The 21,015-nt window shown below is 43.5% G+C and overlaps 1 protein-coding gene across 3 annotated transcripts in view; it reads left to right on the top strand.

The window, feature by feature from the left end:
- The first annotated feature begins 1,059 nt into the window (after positions 1-1,059).
- The window catches only part of Nde1 (nudE neurodevelopment protein 1), a 31,296-nt gene continuing 11,340 nt past the window's right edge, over positions 1,060-21,015 (top strand). For 2 of the 3 annotated variants that reach the window (XM_003477793.5, XM_005007515.4), the window contains exons 1-4: positions 1,060-1,204; positions 8,683-8,806; positions 10,362-10,515; positions 16,427-16,575. In XM_003477793.5, coding sequence (XP_003477841.1) covers positions 8,724-8,806; positions 10,362-10,515; positions 16,427-16,575 — 386 coding nt within the window. In that variant the 5' untranslated portion in view covers positions 1,060-1,204; positions 8,683-8,723. Of the gene's footprint in view, positions 1,205-2,003; positions 2,028-8,682; positions 8,807-10,361; positions 10,516-16,426; positions 16,576-21,015 lie in introns of those variants that run through there. The other variant, XM_013141692.3, reaches the window with a different exon arrangement.

Here is a 21,015-nt window from a genome sequence, read left to right as displayed (position 1 = left end):
TCCTAGTTTAGTATCTTTCTCTCTGTAAACTATAAGCCCTTTGAGAATAGATTCCTTGTATATAAGAGTTCTCAATACTTTGTTAGTGAACAATTAGGGTTGCTGTAAAAATTAAATGGAGGAAAAACATATCAAGAAGTAAGCATTGTCCCTGAGTCACAAAATCATTAACAAAATCACTGGGCATAGGGGCTGGGGATTTAGCTCAGCGGCATAAGCGCCTGCCTTGCAAGCAGGCAGTTGTGAGTTCGATCCCTGGTACCAATAAAAAGACAAAGACAAAAAAAAAAAAAACAAAATCACTGGGCATAGTGGTGCCCGACAGTAACCTCAGCATTCAGGAGGCTGAGGCAGAAGGATTGCCACAAATTGAAGATCAGCTTGGAATACATAGTGCGTTTAAATCCAGACTGAAATACATAAGGAAATCTTGCCCAAAACAAACCCACAATTATTTAACAAACACATACATATATATGGTTATTGTCTACCCTAAACATATGCAAGTATTTACTTAATTTCCTGCGTACCCTCATTTATACATAATTGAGTCGCAAGCAGTTAAATAACCTGCCCAAGTTCACACAACTAGAAAAGTTACAGAACTAGGACTCAAAGCCAAATTTGTTTCGGTGCTAGCGAATAAACCCAGTGACTTCGCAAAATTGACCAAACTGGCCCCAAACTTCTTGTCCTGCCTGTACCTCCCAGAGTGCTGTGATGAGACAAATGTGCCACTTCTCCCAGCTAAAGGCAAATTCACAATACTCTAGGGTGCGAAGGTGTAGAAAGGGACTGGGGTAGCCTCGGAGAACCTGGATCTTGGTCCTGCCTTATTTGGGGAAGACACACGGATGCAGCAGTCGGTGTTAGACAGTGGCCAGCACATTGTCTTTAAATGGTGACTCACAAATCTAAGCCCAACCCCGGCGTCAGGGAGAGACCAGCCTGCGGTACCCCGGGGCCAGCCAGCGCCTCCCCCACCTCCTGGCGCCCTGGGCGGCCGCTGAGTGGCCAGACCGCGCCTAGGCTGCGAAAAAAAGTTTCCAAACCTCGCTGCTCTGCGCTGATTGGTTGATCCGTACGCGGACCCAGTGCGCGGTAGCCAATAGGCGGCGCTAGCCGCGAGCAGGGGGCGGGCCCCGGAGTGCCGGGGCAGCTCAGCCCTGGGCGCCGAGGTAGCCGTCTTCTCCGCCCGAGCCGGGTAAGTGGGAGTCCTCGCTGGCTGGGACTGTGGCCGCTCGGGTTTCCGTCGCGAACTCTTCCGCCCCGCCCGCCCCACCACTGCCTAGCAGGGATCCTGCGGGCCCTTGCCGCGCGTCGCTGCTTGGCTGCCCGGACTTCTCTGGTTCCCGAAAGACCGCTTCCTTGGAGCCTCCCTGCAAACTTTCTACTCTACCGCCCTGCGTCCTTCGCGCCCGGCTCTCGCTTTTGTCAATTTGGTTTCTCTTTCTGCGCAAATTTCTTCAGTCCCGCTACCCTTATCCTTTGAACCTGTCGGTCGTTCGGCCTTCGGGTCCCAAAGGGGTTGCCGGGCTCAGTCGTTCTCCCCTACCTCCCCGAATTCCTCTGCTACGTGCCCCTCGCCTTTTTTCTGCCCCTCCATTCCACCACTGCCAGCCTCTCACTCCTCCCCACCCCCCTCATTTTTTAGTTTCCAACTATGCCCCCGCCCTCACACCGACTTTTCTACCCCAGTGCAGGCCTCTTTCCAAAACTTGTCTCTCTTTTGTGTCCCCTCCCTTTGGGGACACGTTTGGAGCCGTCATCTTTGCCTCTGCTTTTCTCAGCGCTGCTGCGGAGCTGTTCAGATTTCCCCGAGCAGCAGTTTGGGGCAGGATTGGATAAAGGAGAAAAGGCTTGATACACTGCGGGTGTCCTGAGGTTTACCTGCCTCTCCGAGGTCGTGGGAAAGCCCACCATCAGCTGGATGCCGCCTTTGAAGAAGCTCATTTATCCTCTCCAAATCATCTCAGGTTCTCAATCCTCTGAGACCTGGAGAGCATCTCGAGATGGCTTTGTCCAGGGTCTGTACCGGGTCGTGCCTCGTCTTGCTACTTTTAGCCACAGGACCCTTTAAACTTCCTTTCTAAAGGAAAGAGCCTCCATGGCACGTGCTGGATTTATCATTGTCCAAGAGAATTTTGTTTCAGCGTATTCTGGGATAGGATGGCATTTTAGGCCATGGGTAGGGTGCTTTGAAGAGTAATTGGACACCTGCTAATTCAGAGCCTCTGGTTATCTGACCGCTCCCCTCCTCCCCGTATTGAACCGGTTTGGAAAGGTAATTCTTTTCCCCTTAGTGTGTCTTTGGTGTAGGGTTAGATGCTGATTTATGCCCTTGAAGTCTCTGAGCCTCAGATTTGTATATTTTATCCCATTTTGGATAATACTTTCCTAACTTGGTTTACACTGTGAGAATATTATTTTTGTTTTCAGAGTGTGTTCTGTTGTCTGAGAACTTGTGAGCTCATAGAGATTACACAGCCTTTCCTTGCAAGGTGATTTCCTAACCCAGCCTGTGCAGACATGGAGTTGGCGTCTGCAGCTGGTACTGTGTCTGTGCCAAGCGAGGCCTGGGGGTGTAGGCGATGTGCACCTGCCTCTTCCAGTAGTGCCTGTCACTTAGGAGGTGTCCAAGAAATAATTGAAAAGGAATGGGGTGGGGACCACAGAAGAAAAATTTCCCTGGCATCTTGGTTCCACAGAATAAAATTGTTTTGGATCTGTAGCTATTCTGTTTTTTCTAGGTGCAAGCTTTTCTAAAAATTTTTGATAGAAAAAAATCCTTAGGATAAAAAATATTGTAAAGTCTGTTGTGAAAAATACACATCTCGGTCTGGGGATTTAGCTCAGTGGCTTAAGTGCTCGCCTGGTAAGTGCAAGATCATGAGTTTGATCTCTTTGTTAAAACAAAACAAAACAAAACCAAAAACACATGTCAGTGCTTGCTCTGCTAGCATTATGGCACCTCCTGCCTGACCAACCCCCCTCCACTTTTTTTTTTATCAATATTGCAGGGAAGGGGAGAGAAACCAAAAAATGGCACTTGATGTACATGGACTTCACCTTACTGTGTGCCATTTTTCTTAAACACTGCATACTTTTCCTGTTAGTCCTCTGCTGGCCCTTGGGTTTCTGCAGTTTTCTAACCGGTCCTTGAGCACAAGTCCTTGCCTGCCTCCTTGCTTTTCTGTAGGTGCAGTAGATTGTTGTAAGTTTTGAAAGCACAAAGACAAGCCAGGCTTGCTAACTCTTGACTCACTTTGCCCCCATGATGTCACTTTTGCAAAGTGTGTGGCTAGCATCCTAACACAGATGCTGTCAGAGCTTGCTGACACTAGGAAGCCTCTTTTTCTGCCCTCCTTTCCCTGTGGGGCTTCCATGCGCTTTGATTGGGAAGGATGTGTGGTTAGGATAGAGAGGGTGTACAGTCCTGACAGTGGGCGTGCACGCATGTTACTCCTGACTGCTGGCTTTCTTCACTTGGTTTACTTGGGAAAGTTGAAAGAGATCACTTTGTTTTTTCTAGTGTTTTGAAATCAGAAGTGTGAATCCCACGTGTGTGTTTGGACTTTTCTGTTAATCATTCAAAACATGGGGAGGGATGCTAAAGGAAATTTTTATAGAAATTATATAATCAAGTTGTGTTAATTAGATAATTTTGGACCATTAGACCAGAGTTTATTCTTCTTGCCTGGATATGGTAATGTGTATATGTGAGGCTCCCACCAGATTTGCCCCTTTGCACTGGGGCAGGATGAGATGATGACTTATTAACAATCCAAGCTAGCAAGCTACACGAAGGTGAAATACACTAACCTAACATCCATTTTTAAAGCAGTAGGTACAAAGCCATGTGTGTTGTGACCAGGCAGAAATATATCCTTTCTGTTTCAGTGATCCTTTTGGGAAGACCACAGCCCCAAGCAACACAAGGGATCTTCCTCCAGTCAGTCTGTCTGACCTAGGAGGGCTTGAGCTTTAATTCACAGGCACCTTGCACTTGGGCTGGGTGATCCTGCCACTCCTCTGTGCCTATGCTGATGCCTTTAGACAGACTGAGTTCCTGCTCCAGTGTCTGCTTCGAAGAAACAGTTACTGCTGTGTTTACCTCTCCGGGTAGAACAGCTTAAAGTGGCTGATGTTGTTCAAAAAGAATTTATTAAATATTGCGCCCACAGCAAATACTGTCGAAGGTGTTGTTAAAATTCCGTAAATACTCTACAGGGAGGAATCCTTTGCAAGTTAGCTTGTCTGCTTTCTGTGGCAGAGTAGTGCAAAAGCGTTTTCTGAAACATTTCCAAATGGCAAAGAAAAACATTTATATTTTTAAGACTGCTCTTTCATAACCAAGTAGAGTACAGCTGTTACCTCTTCCCTCTGCGTCTTTAGCATATTTCTTGCTCTTCCCTCGGTTTTGCTTTTAAAATGCATGCGTTTTTGTTGAAATGACATTTTTATGTACTTTTTGCCTGTTAGTTGGTATGAAAGATTGTGCAGGCTATGGCATAAGTCCAGGTGTCAGTAGTTTCTCCTCGGTCTCTGAAGTTCAAAACCAGACCCCTCCTATTAGCTTGTCTGTGATTAGAGCCTCCCCCCCCCCCAAAGAAGCACCCCTTAAACATTTCAGGCCATTGTTTTCCTAAGGATTAAGTTCTGAGCCTCAGGGGTCAAGATCGAGAAGCCCTTTTCTAAAACTCACCTGGCCTAACTTCCCAGAAGGAGGGCTTCCACTCCCCAGGGGCTGCAGCAGATGCTGCTTGTCATGTAAACCTGAGTGGACCACAGGCACAGGGAGACCTTGACCCCTTCCCCTTAGCATCACTGGGGTGTGTGGGGATGGTGAGTTTTCCCCATTAGTTCTCTGCTGCGCTGCTTGGGGATTTACAGATGGAAAGAAGCCTTGAGAGGGTCTCATCTCTTCATTCTGCCCTTGCTTCCTGCCTTTCATTGACCTCATGGCCCCTTCCAGGTAGTGGTCAGTCTCCAGCTTTTCTCCTTTCACTTGTTGGATGCCTTTTATACCCCAAGCACTGTTCTAGATAGGCTTCCGGGATAAAAAAGGAAGAAGGAAAAGGTCTTTGTACTCAAAAACTGACATTTCGGTAGGGAAGATAAACAAATACTAAACTCAGAAAGTGATGAAATAAGATAAAGCAAGGATTAGTAGCATAGAAAAAGCTGGAAGGGCTGTTAGGTGCGATACTTAAATATGGTCCTGGGGAAGGACACTTGAGATCTCATTGACAAGAAAGAAACCTGCCAGGCAGAGATCTGAGGTAAAAACATTGAGGCCATGAGAACAGCAAGTACAAAGGGCCTGGGGTGAGAGCAAGCTCTGTGTTCAAGGAAGAGAAGACAGTGGCTGGACATAAATGAGTAGGAAGTATTTAGAGAAGTGGTCATGAGACATATTACACTGGACCTTGCATACGATCTTCCTTTAACCTGCAAGGAAGTTTACATTGTTCTTCATTATGTCATCTTGTTCACACACTTGGTTCTATACCACACAGTTGCGAGGGTTCAGTAGGATTACCAGTAGTATCATAATGGCCCCATTGCTCATTCGTAGATGTATGGCTCTGGGCTCTCGACACTGTGGAATCAGTTTGGTGATGGCGTGTCAGGTGACATCTGGACTTTTTCAGCACTTTAACCTGGAGTTCCCCCCTGCTCCTTACCATGTCAGTCATTGCCAACCCATGCCCAGCCAACTGTTTCTCATCTCCTTCACACTGATTAATGCTCTGCCCTTTGCTTTTGGCAAATAAGATCATTCTCTCAATGCATTAATTAGCTCTCACCTGTACCAGAAACCAACCCTAAGTGGCTTAACCAAGAGAGAAAACTGATCACCTTTTATCGCCTTAAATCTGGTATGAAGGATCCAGCCATAGAAAAGATGTTGTCAGGACCATCTCCCCATCCCTTGGCAACGCTTTACTCTCTTGGCTTCATTCCTGGCGGGCATTGGCCTTGTGAGACACAGCAAGATGACCGCTGAGGGCTCCTGGCTTGCATCCTGCCACCTTACCACTGCTAGCAGAAAGGGTTTCCTTCTGGATTGCATCACAGATGGCCTGGGTCTACACACCCACAGACTCGACGGGGTTCAGGCCCAGCCCTGCACCATTACTGATGCTAGAGCCACAAGTAGGCCTGTGCTTTCTCCCAGGGGTAGCAACGGATGTTGTATCTAAGTCCTGTGCAGTGAGAGTAGGATTGGGTCCCTCAAGGGCATATCGGGGTGCTGTCACAGAAAGATGGAAGAATGAGCAACTAACAAGCCCTGCAAACCAGCCACTTTCCATCTGGCTTCTCTGCTTCCATCAAGTTTTCAGACAAAATGTTCCCTAGGGGTGGGGGAGCAGAGGTGAGTAAGTGGGGTATTTCCTCTGTATTAGGGACAGAAGAAAATTAGGAGAGAAGAGCATAATGATTTCTTCATTCTTTAGTCCCAAGGAAACGGAAGAGCCTGTGAACTTCCTCTAGGGAAGGAAGGGACCTCGGTGACATTTTATTTGGATCCCTAGTGACTTTTTTTTCCAGCATGCTATTGGAGGTTAAACCATCGAGGTCCGCTGCAATGAGCTATATCTATGTACAGCTCTTTTAAAATTTCCTTTATTGTTTCTTTTTGAGATAGGGTCTTAGTAAGTTGTGAAGTTGCCCAGGCTGGACTCGAATTTGGAGTCCCCCTGCCTCAGCCTTCCAGAGTGCTGGGATTATAGGCATATGCCACCATATCCAGCTGCTAGTGAATTTCGGCAGGGTTGGGAGGTGCTGGAGATGAACCCAGGTCCTTCACCCTGAGCTAAATCCCTGCTCCCCGCTTTAATTATTTGAGACAGGGCTGATAAGTCATCCTGGGCTGGGCTTGAATTTGTGATCCTCCTCCCTTAGCTCCCAGACTGCTGTGATTATAGGACTGGGTGACCGTGCCTGGCTTCCAGTGAGTTTTCAGCAAGTTGAAGGCCTCAACGTCAGATGATGAGCTAGGGCATCAGAGTCTGTCTTAGCAGGGAGTATATAACTACTCTTCCAACTATACCTAGAAATTTGCTTTCCTAACAACCTCAAGTCGTCCTGGCCAAGGTCCCAACACACCCTCCGGCTCCTTGCTGTCTGTCTCCTTCTCTTCTCAGCTCAGTTCTCAAAAACTCCATTCCTTTCCTCCTCTCTACCAGTGTCACGCTTGTCCCTCCTGCCCTGGCGGAAGTTGCTTGCTCACACTGCTCTCCTTCTGTGACTTCTTCCATTGTACTTTCTTCCTCAGCCTGCTTTATGATATCTGCTGTCCCTTGGGGTCCGTACGCAGTCTTCCTTAGAGTCCCTAATTGTTCTGGAGAAGAACCAACTGCAGACGCGTGACTTGAGTTAGACTGTTGGCTCAGATTTCAGCCCTGAGTTTCAGATCCACTATTGCATCTAAATGTGTCATGGGCTTGTCAAACTAAAAATATCCCAAACTAGGCTTGTTATCTCTCCGCTCACCCACTGGAGAGTTTTCCCCCTGGTATTTTTCATCTCTGGTGATGGGGATGTAACCTGGAGATACCCAGTTACTTAAAGTCCCAAAAGATGTTGCCACCTTTTTCTTTGTTTTTTTTTTTAATCTCCCACCCTCAATAAATTGCCAAGTGCTAGTAACTTTTAATTTTTTTGAGTCAGGGTATTGCTGTGTTACCCAAGTTGGTCTCAGACATCTGGGCTCAAATGATCCTCCTGCTTCAGCTTCCTAAGTAGCTAGGACTGCAGGTTGCTCCACACGCTTGGCTGATTTTGCCTTTTAAATATTTTTGGGAATCCATTCCTTCTGCGTCCACCTTCACTCCCACTTCTGATTCAGGCTGCCTTCCTTCCTTTGCTACAGTAGCTCCACAGTTGAGACCTTGACCCTGCCCAGCCTGTCCTGTTCTGCGGACCATCCCACCGCACTTCACTCTCTCCCTCTAAACCCTCCAACCGCTCCTGTGACCACTAAGGTTTTTAACCTATCAGAAAAGCTCTCGGTGATAGTTCCCCAATTTTAACCTGCCCAGCCCCGCCCCCCCTTCATCCTCACAGCTTTCTCAGCTCCCCCTCCAAGCCTGGCTGTTCCTCCCCTTCCCCTCTGTGTAGTGACCTCCTGCTCCCCTTCCGTCCACCTTCCTGCTCTTGGTGTTCCTCCACGTACTGCCATCACCCCTCCCCGGAAGTCCTCTGTGACTTGGCGGAGTTGGGACTTCCTCAGTGCCCGGGGCCCTGCAGAAATGCTTATTGCCTTGACTCTGGTGACAATTGCTGGAGTACATACATACATCAGAACCCACCAAATGTGCACCCTACATATGGGTAACTTACTATACGTAGATATCCTATTCCTATTTCTGTCACTGCACTCGCAGTATGGTTTATCATATAGTTGACATCTCGCCCCATAAGGGAAAGCAGTGATCTTGGAGATATCTTATTCGGATCTCTGGGTTTTATTGTAGGCGCTCAATAAACCTAAGTCCTGATAATAAGCCATGGAGTGTAACAGGTGGGGGTGGGCTGTCTTTGGTTTGGGTTTAGTTTCAGGTTGGGGGCAGTATTTTGTCATTTAATGAAGCATTAAGTGGAGGGGTTTGTTTTCCATTACAGATTAACTGTGTACCCAGACACGAGTAGTAATTTTAAAACTGTCTCTCTTAGAGACCATGCCGCAAGAGGAGTGAGTTCTCCCCATTTTCACAATGGAGGACTCGGGAAAGACTTTCAGCTCTGAGGAAGAAGAAGCAAACTATTGGAAAGATCTAGCGATGACCTACAAGCAGAGGTGAGCCCTGCAGAACCAGTAGGAGAAACTAATTATCATCGAAGGAAAATAACTTAGCCAGGGTGGCAGCCAGTGGGAGCAGAGCAGGGACCATAAGGATCCAGCTGCCGCTCTGCCATTCCGGAAGGGTTTTGGTCAGCTCTAAGCTGCCACAGCTGGTTGGTTCCTCTGAATGGGGAAAAGAACTTCCCTCTGTGTCTAGAAAAATAGTGGATTTTAAAATTTGGAACCAATGTTTTAGTGCCCATCTTTCGTGTGTGTGTGTGTGTGTTTCTATAGAGTATTGGAGTTTTGTTTTTGTTTGGTTTTTTGGTTTGTTGTTTTACTCTTCTTGGAGTCCTCACATGGGGTCTCATTCCAATGTTTTTAGTTTGCCCTTGACTTGGCAGTTTACCTGAGCATCATTCGGGCACCACGTTTGTTTACCTGCAAACCATCCCAAGGCATCCTTTCAACCAGTTGATTCTCATATTGATACGTTTGATATAATTGTTTTTATATTTCCTGTTATCTTATATAAATAAATGAAAAAAGATGTAATTTTTAGCCATCCTCTATTTAAATAATTAAACTGGTAAGTGGTTAAAGATAATCCAGAGAATTAGGGTGTATCACAGGGGGCACTTGCCCAGCATGGGTCAGGGTCCTGGTTTGATTTTTACCAACACTACACCCCCCTAAAAAAACTGTGTGTGTGTATCAATGACAGGAAAAACAATAGAAATAGTTTAGGCTTAACTTACAAAAAAAGTCTCTTTAATTTTGAGGATTATGGAGCAAGGCATGGTGGTACATGCCTGTAATCTCAGCACTTGAGAGGCTGAGGCAGGAAGGTTACTGTGAGTTCAAGGCCAGCTTAAACTACATGGTGAGACCGTGTTTCAAAAACAAAAAACAAACAAAAAATTGAGAACTGTTAAATCAGACTGACTGGATTCCACTAGCATTTGGAATGGACTAGGAACAGATTATAGTGATATGATAAATTGACATCTATTTCATGTTTAGTGTCTAAAGAGATATTTACTGAATAAATTCACAGGAGATGCAGAATCCAAAGTTATTTTCTAGATGTTGGGCTGAAAAATATATGTGGAGTGAATAGTGAATTGATTAAGAAGAGGTTTTATAGTCAGGCATACTCAAGTTAGATCCAAGTTCGTCTTACGACTTGCCTGTGACTGTTATGTAAGTTACCTTTTTTTCCTGCCAGGTCCTGAGACTTGAATTAGGGTCTCACACATCATAAGTAAGTGCTATAGAACTGATCTATATCCTTCAACATTTTTAATCACATTCACTTACGTTGCCCAGGCTGACCTCCAATTTATGATCCTCCTGCCTCAGCCTCCCAAGTAGCTAGAACTATAGGTATGTAACAATACTCCCAATTTGACAAGTCTTTCATCTTTTCTAAGTTGTATCCTCTTGTCCATAAAATGGGAATAATGATAGTTGAATAAAGAGATTCACATACTGCACTAAATGGCACAATGCCCAGAACACAGTAAGTGGCCGATAAATTATTACTTGACCTTTTGGAATTCTGCTGCAGGGCAGAGAATACACAGGAGGAACTCCGCGAATTCCAGGAGGGTAGCCGAGAATATGAAGCTGAATTAGAGACACAGCTGCAACAAATTGAAACTAGAAACCGAGACCTCTTGTCGGAGAATAACCGCCTTCGCATGGAGCTGGAAACTGTCAAGGTGAGAGGCTGAGGGCAGTGGATGGGCTCGCAGCCCTGAGGATTAGGTCCTTCCTACTTGCAGGTCTTGGCATTGGGCATGGCTATTGACCTGTACACCTCTCCCATGTGGAACTCTGTGACAGGCAAATCACACATGCATCTCTGTGGCCTTCCTTGGTGATCTTTACTGATTTCATAGGGCACATGACAGGGAGACCTCTTTAAGAGTTTGGAGTATCACACTGGAATTGCTGATTGTTATGTTACAAGGTCTAGAGCTGTTTAGTGTGGTAGCATCTAGCTACATGTGGCATTGAAGTGTAAGTTAATAAAAAAAAAATTTAAAAAACGTTAATTCACGCTAGCCTTATTTCTGGGCCTGGTAGCCAGCCACATGTGGCTCATGTGTAACAACACACAAAAGGGCTGTAGAGCAGTTCTGTCATGACAGAATGTTGCCCTGGGGAATGCCAATCTAGAGCAGGTTTCTCTTCTTGTACCTGTAGCAGTCTGCAGATGGTTTCACTTTCCATAGTTTTTGTTACCTGTAGTCAACTGAAATCTGAAACTATTATATGGAAAATTCCAGGAATAAAGAATTCATTAGCTTTTAATAATTTATTATATGATTTGTTTAAATTATCCTATTTTATTGTGGCTCATTTCTTAAAGTTTATAAATTAAATGGTATCATAGGTATGTAAGCTCAGGAAAAAACAATAGTATGTATACAGTTTATTGCCTCAAATTTTGGGCATAGCAAAACGTATCAAAATGTGTCCCCCTTGCCAGGGATTTAGCTCAGTGGCTCAAGGGCTTGCCTGGTAAATGCGAGGTCATGGGTTCGATCCCTGGTACCAAAACAAACAAAATGTGTCCCCCATGGGTAAGGGGTAAGGTTTCTTTGAGATTTGAGGCTTTGCAGTTCTCTGGTGTGAGGGGTGAGTTTTACACTGTAGAATGTTCACTAGCCTCCCTGGACTCTGATAGAACTGTGGGGACCAGTGGCGGCTGAAAAGATAAGAAGTATGAAATATAAATGACCTTTATTTTAAGAATGTGAGGAGAGGACCCATCCCCACCCCCACCCTGGGGTCTGGGATCCCTGTGGAGCACATGGAGTGGAGGCAATATAAGTAGCCTAGGTTTGGGATGGAGCCTGAGGGGGCATTAGGGATGCACAGGTATCTCACTGGGACTAGTTTGGCTCCAGGGACAAATTCCTAGGGGTGGGGAAGATGGAGCGCCTTGGTTCTGCCCGAGGCTTTATCAGCTACGGTGTCCTGTCTGGGCCAAAACTCTTTCAGACTCCATCTACTGGATTCCACTAGCAGACTCCCCCATCCTCCCAAGGTTGTGAAAGCCAAAAATATCCTTAGTTACGTCCAGGTTTAAGCAATACCTTGGCCTCCTTGGATCATGGCTGCAGAGGTTTCTGAGTGCCTAAATGGCTAAATATTGTGAACCTAATCCCTAGAACAAGTTCCCTAGTTGGGCAGGATGCCCGGAGGCTTTCTTCTCAAAGCAAAGTTTTTCACTTTTGCATTTTTGAGCCTTTGAAAAGTTGGGTCTGTCACTGTCCCAAGATGCCCTCAAGCTATCTTTCCTGTTATTCAAGTGGAAAGTGCTTGACTTTTTTTTTTTTTTGTCTTCTTTTGAATGCTAATCTTTTCAGCAGCCATGTTCTTTGTTCCAATTTTGCAAGCACTTCCTTTTGACTAAACTGAAAATTTTAAACGAGCTTTTCATTCCTGTTTTTCTTATAAAACTGCTGAAAGCCACCAGCAGTAACCATGTAGAAGACTGAACATTGGACTGCCTTGAAATTTCCTCTGTCAGATTATAAATTTATCATCCTTAACCTCACACTCCCCAAAGGACTCGGGATGTAAGCAAAATGAAGACTACTTTTCTGTGAGCCAGTAACACACATGGTCTTGAGTTTGACTGCCAGTTGAGTGCTTATTTCCAGCTGAAACATCCTGAGCCTTGTCTTTTACTGTCTGCATTTTTATTAGCATTCTGGTCATGTGAGTGGTAACTAGAATTTCCCATCAAGCCTGTCTCAGGCCATCTATGGTTTCTCTCACCAGCATCTTCAAATCTTTCCAAACTCTCCCCATAAACTAGTTCCAGAGCTTCTAAGTCACATGATCAGGTATCATCTTGGCCAGAGCCCCATTCCTGGCACCAAATTCCATCTTAGTCACTTTCTGGTTGTTGAGACAAACTACCCAACACTCACAGCTTAAAGGAGAAGAAATTTATTTGACTCACAGCTATAAAACTTTTAGTCCATGCCTGGCTGAAACAGCATATTTGAAGCATATTAGAATAGCACATTGGAAGGGCCTGGGCAAAGGATAGCTGTTCATACCTTGACACAGGAAGCAGAGTGCAAAGGAAAATACACACTCCTTCCCTGGTGGCCCACCGCTTCTGAACAGGCCCAACCCACTAATAGCGTGGTTTATTTTGGTTTTTTTGTCTTTTTCATTTTTATTGGTACCAGGGATCAAACTCATGACCGCACACTTGCAAGGCAGGCGCTTATGCCGCTGAGCTGAATCCCCAGCCCCGTCTAATAGCATGTTACTCCATTTATGAGTATAGCATCCCCATGATCCAGGCACCTGCTAGAAACCCCATTTCCGAACATGTGAGACTTTTGGAGGATAATCTAGGTCTAAACTGTAACAGACATGAAGATAAGAATGAGCGTCAAGTAGGAAGCCTGGCCTTACGTGCATGTGGAAAAAAGTGAGACGAGCAAGTGCATTGGTGATTCCAACAGAGAGAAAGGTCTCCAAGATCTTGGAACCTGAGTAATGAAGTTCATGTTATGTATTGTAGACCAGAGAGTCCAGCCTTACCATCCACAGATTCGTCTGTAGATGTTTGCTTGTTTTTCAGTATTCCAAGTGTACCATGAAGCACACAGTTTGAAAGAGTTTTCCAGTGAATATCTGTATATATACCCCCTAGGTTCTACCATGGCAATGACCATTCTTGCTTTTTATTTATAATGTTCTTGTCCATCTGTCCTGCTCTTTCTGGTGCATTTCAAAATTGCAGGAGTCTATACACTTTCCCCAAATACTTCAACCTGCTTGTCATTAATTAGTGCTCAGCATTTGTTTATGGGTTCTGTTTTCAATAGCAGTTAGTATCTTTAGTGTTTTCTTTTCATATTATAATGTCAGTATCTAAGATTTATAAAACTTTGCAGAATAATCTGGATTTCTGACTTCCCTTGAGAAGTGGACCTGGTCATTTCAGTAGAAAGCTGAGTCCAATCTGTCTTGGTCTCTGTACCCCTGACGCTGAAGTTTAAGTGCTGGTTGCTGCTTGTCCTGCATGTGGCCCACGTGTCTCATTGTTAGCAGCCTGACCCCTACAAGAATGCACACCATAATCCTGCCATAGGCAATAAAGAATTGCCCTTGTTCTTAAATTAAAGGGAACTCGGAATGGTTAGAGGGATTTGTGGTGTGATCTATGGCTTGGAGAGTAAGAGGCCTCCACAGATGCTAAGTAAATATCACTCCATTACTGAGTAATTATCTACTTCAAGATTGAGCCTTATTGAGTCAAGTGGCATACATACATGATCCCAGCTACTTGGGAGACTGAGGCAGGAGGATCCCAAGTTCAAGTATCCTGGGCAATTTAACTATATCTAAAAATGTAATAAACTATATCTAAAAATATAATAAAAAAGACTGGGAACTGGGAACTTGCACTGATGTGCTTGCATAGCGTGTGTAAGACCCGAAGTTCAATTCCTAGTACTGCAAAAAGCAAAACACTGAGCCCTCAAACCTGCAGAAGATGTCTTTATGACAACCTCATGACAGACTTGGAGCAGAGCAGGGGTAGAGATACAAACACTTTGGAGAAAGAGTACACAATCACTAGTAAATATTTGTCAGTCACCTAAGAGAGATGTGTTCAGCTGACGAGTTCTTGACAACTGGCTCATTCATCACACGCTGAATACAAAAGCCTGTAAAGGATCAAACAGAGCATCCATTGATGCTTCATCAGCTGACACCTTTTTATAATCAGCCCCAAATGAAAGCCCAACATTCCAGCAACAGCTTTTCAAGTCACAAGTTCAAAGGGGAGACTGTCTGCATGTGTATGTGGGTGGAGGAGTCTGTTCCCCACATCCTCCTTGAACCCACCTTAGAATTGATACTAATGGCCCGGGATTGTGTTTTATATGAAGATGTCACGAAATAAAGGGTCCCCTACACCTGGGACCAATCTGTGTGTAGGGCTAGGCTGCCTCTTCCTGAGTTGAGATACCCACTCTCTACTCTCAGCCAGGAAATAGGAGCATCAGAGGGGTCCCTGCCGCTGGAGGACATGGAGTGCCCTCCCTGTCATTACCCTGTGAATAATCTGCTGTTCTTTGGCCATTCTTTCCCAGGGCCTTTTGCCATGCCCCTCTGGCTCAGCACTATTACATCACCTCCTGGCGCATATGGATTGTTTGTAGCAACAACTTTGTTGACTGGATCTAGTCATGAAGCAGAGCTTGCCTTTGTTTTTAACTTTTGAACTCGACCTTGAGCCTTTCTTGTGGGATGTGTTTTGTTTTATGTTGTGTTTGTGGAAGGGTGTTTGATGAAGGGAAGGATTCTGAAAGCTGAATGTGGAGAAGGCATGTGTCCATCCCAGCAGTCTAGGAGACCTAGGCAGGTGACTGCAAGTTCAAACCCAGCCTGAGCAACAAGTGAGACTGTGTCTTAAAATACTGATTATTGGCTGGGGATAATACTCAGGTGGAAGGCCTTGGGTTCAATCCCAAGTAACACACACACACACACACACACACACAGAATCTTGAAAAGAGAGGGAGAAAGAAAATCATCTGTACCTTGAAGATCTGGATTGAAGTGGTTTAGGGCCATTGAGCATCCATCACTGTCTCAGGAGCCCCAGCTCAGATGGCTTGGGCTTCATCTTGCTCCTGTCATTTGATACCAGTTAGCTTTGAGCGAGATAAGTAACTGACCCTGAGTGCCTGCATCTCTGATGTTGGATAAGTGAGACAGTGTATGTAGATAAGTGTACGAGGCTGAAGGTTGGTGCAGCACAAGTATGTGATAAGTTATCTGCTCCAAATGAGCAACAACTTGTCATAGAGTGGTCTCTCCCCTGCTTTGGAAAGCCCTGGCCAATTGCACTAGGCTTTCTTCCATAATTAATAACAATTTTCTTTCTCTTCCATTTCCTCTCCCCTCCCCATCCAGAAATTTGTCATAACTTTTCCCATGCTACAGGATCAAAAAGTTAGTACAGTTGTCATACTCAGTACCTGATGTGCTTTTCCTACTGGGAGGCACACAAGCAACCAAAATTGCTCCTAATAATCTCCTCGTAATATGGTGTGTGAAGCAGATCCACATTGCCCTGGTCATGGGGCTTTCTTCAGCTGTGGACACCTTAAGTGATTTATTGGAAGATTGTTGGTTTTTAGGTGCTGACTATAGGGACCGGGTTTGGGAGTGGGCATGGTACCAGGGTACTCATGGGACCAGAAGGCAGGAAGCCTTCAGGATGTTGTTGGAATACCATAGTTGCTTAGGATCTGCTCACTTTGAATGATTGCTACCTGTTCTTAACAGCTTTGGTCACTCGCTCAACATTCCAGGCCTCTAGAGAGAAGATTCTGTTGCCTGAATTTAGGCAGGAGCCTGGGAAAGGATGGCTGGAGCTAACTCCGCAAGGATGATAGGAGGAGGAGTCCCATTTAAAATCTGGGGAAGAGAAACCCTCGAGAGGAGGCAGGGTGCTGGAAGGACTTAGGGAAGGGGAGGAATAGATGAATGGCTGTATTTGTAGGAGATGACAGAGAAGAGACATACATATAGCTTCTCAAAGTCTTAAATCATTCACTTATTGTGGATTTTGCCCTTCAGGAAAAATTTGAAATGCAGCATTCTGAAGGCTACCGGCAGATCTCAGCTTTGGAAGATGACCTGGCACAGACGAAAGCCATTAAAGATCAACTACAGAAATACATTAGGGAGCTGGAGCAAGCAAATGATGACTTGGAAAGAGCCAAACGGTATGTTGGGAAGGAGGAAGCAGGTTGGGAGCTTTGGTCTCTTTCCCCAGCACCTCGGTAGGAGGCAATGAGTGGAATATAGAGAACTCAGCAGTGAGTAAAATAAAATCAGCCAGTGCCTTTCTGGATCTTCATCTCCAGAAGAAGATAGACAATAAGTAAATAAGAGCAGCTGAATTATAGGAAGAAATACTGAAATCCATTGTGCGATGGGGCCTGTGACAGGAAGTATTCACTTGGCCACTGATGGGAGAGTGTCGGGCAAGCCTTCTTAGAAGAAATGCTAGACCAGAGGGATGAATAGCCAATGTCCAAAGAAGAGTTATAAGAACATTCCAGGCAGGAGGAGAGCATGTCTGAAGGCCCTAATGTAAGAAGGAAAGGAATGTGCTCCAACAACAGTATTTCTTACACTACTATTCTGTAGTTCAGCGGAATAACTAACATGGGTTGATTATTGTGACCTTAGGTGCTTTTGGGAGAAATAAAACTCTTGCTTTTTAAGAATATATATATTCTGTACCCTATACATTTATTTTTTTATTTATTTTTTTTTTTGGTACTGGGGTTGGAACCCTGGGCTGTTCTGTTGAACTACATCCCCAGCCATGATTTGTTGTTTTCTCTAGGTTGCTAGATTGCCCAGGCTGGGCCAGAACTTGCGGTACTCATGCCTCAGCCTCCCAGAGTGCCAGGATTACAGGCCATGCCACATTATTAGTTTTTTGTAGTCTATTCAGTATTATATTACTTCCTTCGCAATGTGACATCACTGCAGTCTTACAGTTTCAAAATTATGGTCCTTGCATTTTATGCTATAGTCATAAAATTTATTACATCAACAAATACTGTGACATGCATACTACATTGTTACACTTTTTGCTGTTAGAAGCCAAGTGTGTTGTAAAGACATTGAAAATAGAAAAATAGCCCCTTTATGGTTTTGCATATGTGTCTCCCTATTGGAACATTATCACAGATATTTTTATTGTATACATTTTAGTAAACAGTGTAGTAATAATAAAATTCCTACTCTCAGAATATGAGAAGATAATAAAGGCACAAATATGAAATGAACATAAGACCAAGTACATGTTCTTTACATCACATTTCATACAGTTTTTTACTCTTCACTTATTTGAAACTATAGGGTTGATAGAGGTTGTGTGTTATTCAAGTATTAGTTCAGACCTTATAAAACAAATTTATTGGTGGTATTTATGTTTGGAGACAAGAAAATTATTTACTGTATGTAATCATGTCTTGGTGGACATGATTTAACAGTGAGGTTTTTATATGATGCAAAAGAAAACAAGTATGAACATTGGTTGTTTTAGAAATACTACCTAAAGGGGCTGGGGATTTAGCTCAGCGGCATAAGCATCTGCCTTGCAAGCAGGCAGTCGTGAGTTCGATCCCTGGTACCGATAAAAAAACGAAAAAGGCAAAAAAAAAAAAAAAATTAGAAATACTACCTAAAGTAGAATGACATTGAATATGTATTCCTCCCCAAATTCTTTTATAATATAGCTTATAAACTATCAATGGGGTTATGAAAGTCAAAATTTTAACATAGGCAAGCTGTAAAGCAGAACAAACAAAAGAAACAAGCTCAAATTTAAAGTTTTGAATAGACACTAAATTTGACCATTTTTTTCTGTACAGTTCAAGAAATACCTCTGTTAGAAATGGGGCGTTCAGGTGACCATCCTTTGCAAATTCATTTGCAAACAAGAGTTAGAGGTGAAGACCACAGATGCAGACTCATCATCACAGAGACAGTGAGGAACCTTACCATCAAAGAGACAAGCCTTGTATGTCTTAATACTTAAGAGAGTAGTGCTATACATTGCAACTTTTGACTTACTTGGTTTGGTATCTGGGATTGAACCCAAGAGCCCAGACATTGCGCTTTATTTCCTGACCCAGTTTGGATTTTCTTGGACACAGGGTTTCACTATGTAGCTCAGACGGGCCTTGAACTTACAGTCTTTCTTCTGTCTCAGTGTGTTCTACCGTACATGGCTCTAAGCCCTAAAATTTGACTTTCACAAGGCCAAAAAGCATTGTCAATACTTTGTTTAAAGGCAGGGAAGTGCATAATAACTTTTTGAAACATGCCCATGTAATAGTTATATAAATTTTATCTGGAACACTTCATTTTCTGATGACACATCATTACTGTATTTATTTTTAATAAACAAGGTAACATGAAAACAAACCTATTTATATTTAAGGAACATGGGGCTGGGTGATTTAGTTCAGCCGCATAAGCACCTGCCTGGCAAGCGCAAGGTTGTGAGTTTAATCCCTGGTACCACAAAAAAAAAAATCTAAAATATATTTAAGGTACACTATAAATACACAAATAAAATTTCCTTATCTTAAAGACAAACTCAGTCTGTTGAGATTAAGTTTGAGATTAACTCAGATTGTTGAGATTAATTAGCTTTCTGTATATAACTGGGCACCTCCACCTGTAGCCTGAATGTTAGTACAGGATCTCAGTTCTGTGACGGTACTTGGCCAACTTGAGGTCCAAGGGAAATACGAAGCCACACAAACAAAAGCCCCAGTGGGTAATGAAAACCCTCATTCCTCTTTGGAACTTTATTTTTCTTCTGTTGTCTGAGTGGCACAGTGTTCTTTTAGGCCACATACAAAAGTGTCAATTTCACCTCCCAACCCTGGTAACTGTTCCAATGAGGATGCACAAGAATAGTCTTTTAACGTGTCTGGCAATTTAAAAGTCTTCCCTAGAAGACATTGAAAACCCACTGGTGTTAGAAACTTTAGCTCTTTAAATACAGAATTTGTTTAGTCAAGTCACATCTTCTTTTTTATACTTTGCAGGTATGGCATAGTAGATATATTTACTTATGCAACTGTTTTCTGTATCAGGGGTTTAACATTGTTGGTTGAATTATTTTTTTTTTGTCTTGCTGTTTTTTATAATCTTGAAGTACCCCATTTCTATGTTTGTTCTCTGTTTCTAGTTTTCCTGGCTCTAGATTTGTACCTGTACCTTCAATGTTGATTTCCTGGCTTTGTACGTTGGTTGTGTAAGCATCTCCAGTGTTTTCACTACAATTAACTTTTTCTGCCTCTTCATTGTTAAAATATTTATAGTTGTGTGTCTCGTGTCTTCAATACATCAGGTTCCTGGCAGAATGGCTTTCCCATAGATTGAGATAATATTTTCAATAGGACTTGTGATTGGCTCCATATGTACAAGACATATCCAATATTTAGTACGTGTTTTAGCACCTGGAGTGTTTCTATTCAGGTCATTCAGTGTGGCTAGTATTTTTTCTTTTAGGCATCCCTTATTAATCAGGTTCAGGCATTAAGAAATTGTGTTGTTTAGTTTTTCAGTAAATAATCCTTGTTCATTTTCTTCTGCTATAGAAGTCCAAGAGGATTCAACTGGGTATCATTTTGTGTTTCCGGCTCGCGCAGGGTAACAACTATAGTTAGGAGGCCTTTTCCGTGTTCTTGCCTGCCAGCTTTCCGTGCATTCAGATGAGCTTTTCTCCTGCGGTTTCTTTGGGCTCAGCTGATCTATGAACTGTTGCTTTTGTTATAGTATGTCTTTGTTGGTCAGTGCTTTTTGACTTTTTTGTCAGTTTGATACTGGAAAATGAAAAGGCCTGGCTATAGATTCCGATGTCATGTTTATAGTAGTTGTTTCCTTCTTTTTATATCCTGAGAACTGATTTTGACACTAGATGGAACTTTTTGGTTGACACTAGATAGAACTGTTTTTAATTGTAACAGTGGCAGAGGTTCTGCTGCTGCCTTGTTTGAAGGATATTATTGTGGTGACTTTAGCAGCAGGAGGCCATATAAATCGTATGTTCTGAGATGTAGTGTTCACAGATTTAGTGGGAACCATCATTTTTGAGGCTTTGCCACTTCTTATTGCTCAAGTGCTGCTGTTTGTAGCTTTAGAAATAGCAGTTAAAAGTTTCTGCATTACAGAACTCTCCTCTGATGTGTTGAGGTTTTCTGAATGAGTTACTCTTCGACTGAACAACTTGGCTGTAATAAGATCCAAGTACGGGTTTCTTGGGCATGTTAACATCTTGCTCTGGTTTTTCTATAGTCATTTGTTTCTTTTCACATTATTTTTAAGGGGAAATGCCTGAATTAATGTCATTTTAATTTGGGGATTTTGGGGTTTTTTTGGTACTGGAGATTGAACTTGCAACCTCTCGCTTGCCAGGCAGGCACTTATGCTTATGCCACTGAGCTCTAAATCCCCAACCCTGGGGGATCATTTTTAATTGGTAAGAACTACAGTTTGATTATCTTCAAAATTATGTGTTTCAATTGCTGCAGTTGAATTGGCTAATTCATTAGAATATAGCAGTGAAACCTTCTTTCCTGTCAATTTGTAAGAGTTTTTGTATATTTTTGCTTCTAATCTTATGTCCTATA

This window comes from Cavia porcellus, unplaced genomic scaffold (assembly GCF_034190915.1).
Source record: "Cavia porcellus strain 051 isolate PalLab524CR breed Dunkin Hartley unplaced genomic scaffold, mCavPor4.1 scaffold_16, whole genome shotgun sequence".
NCBI classification, from domain to species: Eukaryota; Metazoa; Chordata; class Mammalia; order Rodentia; family Caviidae; genus Cavia; species Cavia porcellus.
This window is presented reverse-complemented; position numbering and strand designations above follow the sequence as displayed.